General features: G+C 34.9%; 1 protein-coding gene across 1 annotated transcript; it reads left to right on the forward strand.

Moving 5' to 3' along the window:
* On the forward strand, positions 1,585 to 8,862 carry LOC105173704 (probable polygalacturonase). The gene is made up of 5 exons (XM_011095561.2): positions 1,585 to 2,433; positions 6,183 to 6,303; positions 6,793 to 7,041; positions 7,808 to 7,961; positions 8,097 to 8,862. The coding sequence occupies exons 1-5, from the start codon at positions 1,954 to 1,956 to the stop codon at positions 8,620 to 8,622; spliced, it is 1,530 nt and encodes a 509-aa protein (XP_011093863.1). The 5' UTR covers positions 1,585 to 1,953; the 3' UTR covers positions 8,623 to 8,862.

Below are 10,388 nucleotides of genomic sequence, written 5' to 3' on the forward strand. Positions count from 1 at the left end.
CGAACAAAAAGGAAGAAGTCCAGCAAAAAATCATCTAAGTGGAAGTCCCAGAACAAAAAGGGAATTGAGGCGTAGTAGCTAAACTAATTCACAAAATGAGAGAGAATCATGTTAAGAACACAGCCAACTGTTCAGACAGTTGTTGGGGGTTTTGGTTTTGGCAGAGTTCAGCTCTTACCACATTTTGTTCATGTTTGCTGTCTACATCAACTGACTTTGAGTCCTTACCTGTTTCACTACCTACGAAATCCACTTCCTAATTGTTACACTGGTTTTGTATTAGGGGTGTTGTTGGGGAAATACCACAAAAAGATAAAAACAATATCATTACTCTGTTTGTTTTTTATTTATTTTTAATTATGAATCTAACAAGACACTTTGTTGGTTCACCCAAATTTTAGATGAATATGTGAATTGTTAGACGGTCGTTAAATTTAAAAAGGTACTTATAATTTTTAAATAATGAGATGGTAATCATAATTATAACAAATTTTAAACATGTTGATTTCATTTAGCTGTAACATTAATTTTGATAAAATGTCATATTGTGTGCATTGTCGGTTCCATACAGCAGTAATAGAAACTACTTCTACGAAAAAAGAATAGCAAACTACCTTTTTTTATTTTTTAAAATAAAATAATTTATCCCATTAAATAGGAAAGTAAATCGTTCTACTTTTTAAAATACAGAGAAATAAATTTTTTTTTCTTCATAAAAGAATAATTTGCTCATTTAAAATACTCTAAGAGTAAATTATATTAAATCCTAAAATGCTCTACAACTACTCCTACTAATAACATACTATAAATTTGATAATAGATATAAAAAAAATAATGGATTTACGTTTGATCAAAACTGAAGAAAATAAATTAATTTTAAATATAGATGAATGAAAATCATTGATGTGATTAATTAAATAAATAATTGATTGTTTATTTGTGAATAATATAAGTAATGTAAGAGTATTTTAGTCAACTCGTATATTGTTTACCAAGGACGGTTACCCTAAAGTCACGAGTCTTAATAAATACTAGGAATAATTGTATCACGTTCCTCTAAAATTTAGTGTAATTACATATATATTTCTTATGATTTGAAAATTTAGATATAATATTTCTAACATTTATTTCCATCAAACAAATAGATCATTTCGTTAGCTAAAATTCACTGAATTTACTGATATTAGTAAAAAAATTGAATGAGATTCATATGTACCCCCTGGATATCTTATTTTAGGTCAAATAAATCTATCTGTCCTTATATATTTTCTTAAGCTAATGCATGTGAGAAATATTTTCACCTTTATAAGAGTTGTTTGGTTAAAAAAAATATTATTTTAACCTATAATAAGTCAATTCAGAGTAAATATATATTTTTATTTAATTTTTTTATTAATATTAATAAATTCGATAAATTTAAACTAATGAATAAATTAATTCAAGAGTGGTGTATCTATCCCTAATTTGTCAGATGCTTAATTTATTTCCTATTCAATTTTAGCAACGAACATTTATCTCCATTTCTTTAATTTGGAATTAATTTGTGAAATCCCCCCAAAAACAAAAGGAAAAGGAAAAAAGGAAAGGTGAGCAGTAGCACCAACTCCTCATGCCACCTGCTGTCACTCATCCTGCTCCAAAACCAACTCCTACACCCCAAATCCAATTGGAAAACTGAAGTTTGAATCTCACTTCCCTTGCACTGTACTTCAACATCTCCATCTCTCCAACAAAGATCGAACAGCCTTTTTCTGATTGATCGCCACCTTCTACCCTCCGCGCCTTTTCCTAATTCTTGTCGAAAACCCTCTTGGAACAGAGTATTGTTTCTTGATTCACGCCATTATATGCTGCGTCGTAGAATTTGCACCCTTGAAATCCCTTTTGCAACTACCCCCCACCTTAAATCTCTCAAAAACCCAGAACGCGGAGTAGCTAAACCAACTTGATTAGATGGTGGAGACGTCAACGCCCACATCGAGTCAGTCATGCCGGTGGCGGAGGTGGTGGGCGTCGCTATCCCCGTCCAACCACCACCACCACCATCGCCGTTGGGTCCCGTCCGCCACTTTCTGCTCGACCCATAAGACCCTTTTGACTGCTGTCTGTCTTGCCTTCTTCTTTACTGTGTTGTACTGGCAAGGGGACGGCACCGCCGCTGGCCTGTTGATTTTTCGCCGGGGATTGCCGTTGCGGCAGCTCCCGAAGCTACGACCCTTCACGTTTAACTTGACGGACTTTGGGGGGGTGGGTGATGGGGTCACTCTCAATACGGAGGCGTTTGAAAGGGCGGTGATCGCGATTTCCAGGCTCGGGAAAAAAGGTGGCGGTCAGCTCAATGTGCCTCCGGGGAATTGGCTTACGGCACCGTTCAATCTCACTAGTCACATGACTCTTTTCCTTGCTGAGGGTGCTGTTATTCTCGGCATTGATGTGAGTGCTTCTTTTATTTTTGAAGCAATTTATTTTCTGCTAAAGATTTGAACTTTGTTCGTTGTTTGATCTAGATTTATTTTCCTTTCTGCTTAACTTAAGAATTTGGGAATAAATGAGTTAGATTCGCGAGTCACAGAAAGTTTGTGTGCTTTGACTGATCGAACTTCTTAAAGAGATGATTAGCTAATGTTGCCACTGCCTGAATCATTAAACAAAGAAATAATAAGAAGGCTTTTCCTCTTGTAATCTTCAAAAAAATGGATAAAATATCTGAATGCGTAAGCCATAAAGATATATTTTACTCAAGATGACAACTCGCATAGATTTGACTTGGATGTGGATAATTTGCCATTCTTTCTTTTAGTAACTGGATAGCTCTCAAGATTACAAAATCCCACCAACATAGTCGAAGAAGAAACTCCTTTAAGGATAAGAAGCTTGGTTAATAATGGAAGCCAAAACATATAGAACAGCTGAAATATTGGTCATCTATATGTACTTCTCTTTATGCTGATTATGCCTTTTGCTTGATTTGCCTCTCAGAGGCAAGAAACAAAATATATTAGTAGAACAGATCTGCAACACTTAGTTCGTATGATTTTCACCCATCAATTGAACCTTTTTAAAAGACAAACCATATGCTAATATAGCACCTTATGACATGTTTCGATGAACTTAGTCATAAGAAATTGCAGATATGATTGACAATTATACAAGTGCAATGTTGTAAATATGATGCAAAGAAGTTGGTTATTCTGTGCAACTATAAGACTCAAGACCACTGGGTTAGATCTTCAATGATTGAAAACTAGCATGCTTTCTTGGATAGAAACATGGAAGGTTTTACTTTATTTTAGTGAGACAGAACGGACAAGGATAAGAAACTGAGGAAGTTGAAATTTTGGTGCCTCTGAGTGGATAAGTCACAGAAGGGTGCATACTCTCTAGGGGGGGGGGGGGGGGGCAACTAGGCCCGCTAAGTCTAGAGTAATTCCTGTAATTATATTGAGCTGTATGTAAAAGCATCTTGCTAGTCTCTTTCAGCCCCCAAACACCAAAACTTTTTCTACCTAGTTAGAATTTCAAAGCATTTATACTAAAAACAACTTAAACTTCGGTTTAGGGCTGAAAAATGTGATGAACTCTCTTCTCATTTGATCCCTCTCTATAATAGTTACATATCAAGCATGTGCTTTAAATATGATTTAAACTTTTATGTGTTATTTTCTACCTGTTTGGCATGTCATTTGTTTTCTAAATCTAACTTCAAATATCATTACTTGAATGATTAAACATTTAAGAGATAATTCATTTCAAGTTGGATCTTATCACTACTGTTTGCTTTATTTTCCATATAGTTTCTAATGGTTTTCGAAGATGAATTCCTTGTGTCCAAAACTAGTTCTCCTATTTCCGTTTTGGATGCTGCAAAAAAAGGTATCATTTGCTAAAATGTAATTCCTTTCTCAGAACTGCCCTCCTATATAATGCTATAATATAACACCACTACTTTTTGAAGGCAATGTGGCAAAAGGATCTAGAATTGTTTCACCCTCAATGATATGATAAAATATAAGTTTGGAATGAAAAACTGTCTGGATAGCAGTTTCTTAGAGTAATAAATTTAAAGTCTGAGTAACTTTTGTAACACCTCCCATAATAGGTAGCTTGAAAGTAGGTGACTAGTTTTCATGGAACAGTTGTGAATAATGCATCCAAGAGATGGAAAACCTTCTTGAACTTCATGATGCTCCGGAAAGAGTCAACAGTACTTTATGGATCAGAACATCTAGACAAGTTAAGGCGAATGGTTGTACGCAAAACAAATCTCGCTCTTTTCAGTATAGCTAAGAATAGTGCCGTTCACTACTGAACTGGAGTATCAATAAATTGAACATTTGGTATACCACGAACCAACATATTCGATTTGGTTCGTTGATTACCAATTCTTTTTGGTAATTTCGGTTCAACAAAACTGTGAAAACCAATTTTTTTTAAAACATATATATATATATATATATAATTCATTTTTTAACTTTTAGACATGAAAGCTGTTGAATCTGATGACCAGTCTTCAATTTCACTTCAACGATATCCTCGTAAAGATAATAAATGGCCAAAGTTAATATTGATGCATCAGTTGATGAAAAACCAAAAGATTTGCAAATATACCAAGTCGAATATGCAAAAATATAAAATTAGCAGCAAAATTATGTTAAAATAAGTAAATATTTTAAGATTAAAGTGAAAATTGAAAACTAAAACAAACTAAGAAAGAATTATATATGTCTCAGCTCTTGCTCACCTCTCTGTTAGTCTGTTTATAGAATTTGCAAAAGAAATTGAGGAAAAATTAAAAGGAAAAGAATAGATATAAAAACATACAAATTAATTAATTCTGGTATTTCGTGTAGTATGGTTAACTGAAGCCGATATCAGACTCAATCGAATATTGAAATTTTTCGAAACTTTGTTTTGGATACTGAACTGAATTTTCCGTTCGTTATTTGTACAAACTGACATTTCGATTTTGATGCAGTTCAATAAACGAGTTCACATTTTCAACACAGTTCAGTAAAGTTTAACAACCTATGCACTCCCCTAGCTAAGAATTGGGATGGGTAAACAAGAAGTTATAGAATGACAATGATTTATGCATATCTAAGTCCATTTAGTTACTGACCATAACCTTGGCAAAGAAGGTTGCCTTGAAGCACATGATAAAATTTATTCAAAGAGATACGAATCTCTTTATGGAATTTGGAGATGGATCTCCGTGGAGGAGATTGGATTACTAGGAGGCCAGCATATAAGTACTTGATCCACATAAAATGATTTTTAACCTGACTTAAGTACCAGATTAGCCTCAAACTTTACTGGCACCACTTCTGGCACTTGCATCCCAAACCCAAAATTCCATGTCTAAGATCCTGGAGCCACCTTTAAAAACTTTTGTTAGTATGTGGTTGGCCAAGGAAAGTTAGACCACATGATGGTGCATGGAAGTAATTGGTAATTGCCGCACTAGTGAAATATTACAGTGAAACTGGAAGGTAGTATCTTCCAGTTTGAAGGATCATCATTCCAGCTATTTGTTTCAGCCTCACTCGCTACGGCAAAATTCTCCACTTAGTAATATTCTCTTGAACAACTTAAAATTTTCTGAAATCCATTTTGTTGAAAAGCTCCTTTGACCAACATTCAGTTTTCCTCAGCCACAGGGCTGCTTTTTACGAGTATAACATTGCATCTAAAAGCCTGTTGGCTTGACCTTTTGCTTTTGGTCTTATAATAGTCTTTTTAAATGCATTAACAATTTTCTATACTTTAAGGGTGAAGATAGGTTTATGTGATTCAGTGAGCAATTATTTTAGGTTCTCAAAATAATAAGATTGATGGAGAATATAATGTATTAATCCATATATTATGGTGAGATCTGCTCTGAGAAATATACAAGGCTCGGGTAATGTTAGCAAAAATATTGTTAAAATACTTTGCCAAGAGGAATAATCAGAAAAATCCATCACAATAAGCAATATGCTGCATAGCATGGCTTTTCCACACGTACGTCGTAAAGTTACCTTCGCTCTTAGGCACAGTGTTACACCTTCCTCTACTCACATGTTATCATAATATCTTTCCATATCCAGAATGTCATTGTAACATTGCTGGTAGATTGTTCAGTCCATATATGTCTTAATACTTAGTATCTCATAGCCAATGTTATTGTTGTACTTTTTCTGTAGGATGAAAAGTATTGGCCCCTCATGCCTCCATTGCCTTCATATGGATATGGTAGAGAGCATCCTGGACCGAGATATGGAAGTTTAATTCATGGGCAACATCTCAAAGATGTTGTAATTACAGGTCAGCATTTTATCATGTTGAAGAGATACATAGAGGGTGGGGCGTGGGGTTTGTGGGTGTTCCCTGTGTAGAAGTGGAAATATGAGTAGATAATAATGGTACTTTTCTGTCATCTTCATTGAATGTCTTCAGTTTTGTTGGAGGATAACATTGTTATATAGATGGTGAGCACCTATCGTGCATGGATACTCTGAAAAGCTTGCTCCTTGTAGTGTCAAACATGCCTGGGACATATACTTATCTTGGAGTGATGCCCATGTTCAGTGAGCAGAGATAGCCTCAGATCTTTGTTCTTAATCATTTTGTAGTTGATATAATCACCAATACTCTGTTTTGTAAAATTCGGAGATCCGTAAATGGTACTGATTTATGATTCAGGATAAGAACCTTTTGGTATTGTTCACTTTTTTGGAGCTATTTATGGCTTAGGTAAGAATCTGGTGTGTATAACGCTTTCAGTTGATACCTGTATGTTATTCCTGATAACAGGGCATAATGGGACCATTAATGGCCAGGGCCAAACATGGTGGAAAAAGTATCGACAAAAGCTTCTTAATCATACAAGAGGACCACTTGTGCAGATTATGTGGTCCAGTGACATTTTGATATCTAACATAACATTACGTGATTCTCCTTTTTGGACCCTTCATCCATACGACTGCGAGAATGTGACACTAAAGAATCTAACTATCCTTGCACCTGTCTTTCAAGCGCCAAATACTGATGGAATAGATCCTGGTAAGTTTTCTTCTATACTTACTGTCTTGTGAAGTTATATGGGGGTAATTGGATGGATAATCATGCAGTTGCATGTAGTTATTATAGAAACTGCATCATCCATTTCGGTGTGTAGTACATTGGAGTTAGAGGGTTTTTGGCTAAACTTATTTGAAATTTTTTATATGATGTTTTTGGAGCTTACAAAATTTAAGATCTTATTTTAAAAAAGCTCTTGAATTGTTGGATAAAATAAGATTATGGAGCTTATAATATGTTACTAATGGAAAATCTGTAATTTATTTTGAAAAAAGAATCAATTAACTTGTTAAGATTTTTTTAAATAAGTCGGCAACGTCTTACTTTTTCTAGAGGAGTTTGTAAACTCGTGACATCTTATTTTTGGATTTTATAAGCTCATTTTCTAAAAGAATTACCAAACATTTTGTAACAGCATATAAGCTCTAAAACATCTTATAGACGATTTAAAAAGTTTATAAGCTCACCCAAATACCCTCTTAGTGGAAGTTGGCACATTAATGATGTTTCTAATCAACTTTACCAGAAGACTGCTTCCTCTGGATTTTTACTCTTAGAATTTGATTTCTTGTTGAAGGGGATTGAATAATTTTGAAGCCAAAACCTTAATTAGTGAAGACACTATCCAACTTGTTTCTTCAATTTACCCCAAACATTGAGATTGACTATGCTTTTCTGTAATGAGTATCTGATAATCCATTCCTTGGGATATCTGTAAAGAGCTAACTTAAGTTGTTGCTATAAACAGATTCGTGTAAAGATATGGTGATTGAGGACTGTTACATAAGCGTTGGAGATGATGGTGTTGCGATAAAAAGTGGTTGGGATCAGTATGGGATCACTTATGGAAAGCCGTCAAAGAACATACTCATCAGAAACCTCATTGTACGCTCCAATGTGAGGTGAGATATTGCTTCTATTCCATATTTTCGTATACTTGCATGATTATCCATCAACGAACATGAGATGAACACCTATAATTTTAAAAGATTAGCACGTGATGGCTTCATTTTAAATGAATTTTTCGTGAATGGCAGTGCGGGCATATCAATAGGCAGTGAAATGTCTGGTGGTGTATCAAACGTCACCATAGAGAACATTCACATATGGAACTCAAGGCGTGCTGTCCGCATCAAGACAGCTGCTGGACGAGGAGGATATGTTCGGGACATAACATATCGAAACCTGACATTTGATACTGTCCGTGTGGGAATTGTCATCAAGACAGACTACAATGAGCATCCAGATGGGGGTTTCGACCCCAAGGCTTTTCCAGTACTAGAGAACATAAGTTACACCTCAATACACGGCGAAGCAGTTCGTGTGCCTGTCCGAATTCAAGGGAGTGCAGAAATCCCAGTAAGGAACGTCACATTCCGGGACATGTCGGTCGGAATCACAAACAAAAAGAAGCACATATTCCAGTGTGCGTTTGTTCAGGGTCGTGTAATAGGGACCATATTTCCCGCTCCTTGCGACAACCTTGATCTGTACGACGAGCAGGGGAACTTGGTCAGACCATCAACTTCCCAGAATAGCTCGGACATAGATTATGACATTTGAAATGGAATGGTTGAACCATTTGCATTCTCCACGACCAATTTTCCAGGGATGTCGAAAGCAGTTGCAAAGAAGAGGGCAACATGCGAAGGAAGAGGCAATGACAATTGTCGGTTGGGGATGTTGTTTTCTAGTCTTTTTCTTGAACCCTTTGTCTTGGTGTTATGTTCTCTCTATCCGGGTCCTGTCCTGTATATACGTACACAACTATATTTGCAGAATATACAGTATAACTTACACACACCCCACCGCACTTGCATCCAATTTTTACCACATCACTCTCGAATCAATGTATTTTCAACGAGAATATGTACGAATAAATGTATCTTCAATTTAATTGTTATTTTAAAAATTAACAATTGAAAATGGAAACATAAAGGAACAGGTTGTTATCCAATACAAACAATGGACTGAATGCAACACATACAACCTTAGTAGTTAAACGGTAAAAGAGACGTTTTCCTGGACTTTGTCAAAGTCTGTTTGTTACTTGTCTATATCACTCTTATGTTTAATTACGTCTTTCTCAATATGACATCATCTCTTTTTGTTAATTACATACCAACCCCATTGATTCCACCTCTGCAGCTAAGTTAGTCCACCCCCTCTTTCTTGGAAAATTCGATCAATTTTGACCTAAGTTTTACTATCATTAAGAGGGCTGTTTGGGATGGAATAAACAACACTATTTCAATTCTCAACTTAGTAAAGTTGTTAAAAGAAAAACAAAAAATCCACCGATGTTACAAGCATTCCTCGTAAAAATATCAATAATGCTTATTACTCTACATCCCTAAAACCACGCAAAAAGATGTGAATTCCGGAATGTTGGGTGTACTTTCAGATAGTAACACACAACCAACCACAAATGTTTGAATTAGAATGAGTTCCTATGGTATATGTTATAAGGATTCTTGGGTTTTGAATTCTTGTGGACATGTTTAGTAGAGTTTAACATGCATTATGATATGTGTATTGATTTTTATGTAGTTGGAATAATTTGATTCTTGACGATAGTAAATTAGTTATAGAAATATTGATCGATATACATCGCGCAAGTGCAATCTTCCTGACGAGTAATAAAAAGTAAAAATAAAGATCTGTTGAACATGATCTTCTGTATATACTTATCAACTCAAAAGGAAAAAGGTAAATTACAATAAGTTCTCATGAGGTTTAGCATAATTATGAGTACCTACTCATTGTTCGAAGAATCACAAACACCCCCCATGTTTGATAAAAGTGATAATTATATTTACACCCTCACACCTATTGTCCTTTTACACAAACCACCACCTCAGACAGCCTTTTTCAATGAAAAAAATCATTGAAAAATCCAAAAATATCCATGTCAACCTGATCAAATTTTAAATTTAAAATTATCACGGTCATATAAATTATTTTAAAATTTTTAAAAATAAAAGATTATTTCTTCTCTATTTTTTTTTATACCCGTTATAAAAACATTAATCCACATACATAGCACAAGCTCCATACTTCGGTAATCGGTAAGTGAACCTGATCGTCCGTATATACTCATCAACTCATAAGAAAAATGACCGAACTTGGAGGTGGAGGTAAATAGTCTTAAACAATAGGACAAAATGGTATATTTGTATTGAAGTCGGTAGACCATATCAATCGTCGTCTTTGTCCTCATGAATTTCTCTTTCTAATAATAATAATAGTTGTAGATAAGTAAACGTGTTTGATCAGACAGCCGTTTCCCAATTTGTTTAGACTTGGAAATTGCTTGGGATTTTCTTCAA

The sequence above is a fragment of the Sesamum indicum genome, linkage group LG11 (assembly GCF_000512975.1).
Source record: "Sesamum indicum cultivar Zhongzhi No. 13 linkage group LG11, S_indicum_v1.0, whole genome shotgun sequence".
NCBI classification, from domain to species: domain Eukaryota; kingdom Viridiplantae; phylum Streptophyta; class Magnoliopsida; order Lamiales; family Pedaliaceae; genus Sesamum; species Sesamum indicum.

Bases quoted from the DNA above. Each gene is read 5' to 3' on its own strand.
- LOC105173704 (XM_011095561.2), top strand. From the start codon at position 1,954: ATGGTGGAGACGTCAACGCCCACATCGAGTCAGTCATGCCGGTGGCGG. The intron at 2,434-6,182 runs GTGAGTGCTTCT...CTTTTTCTGTAG, and splicing joins CTGTTATTCTCGGCATTGAT to GATGAAAAGTATTGGCCCCT. The intron at 7,042-7,807 runs GTAAGTTTTCTT...TGCTATAAACAG, and splicing joins TACTGATGGAATAGATCCTG to ATTCGTGTAAAGATATGGTG.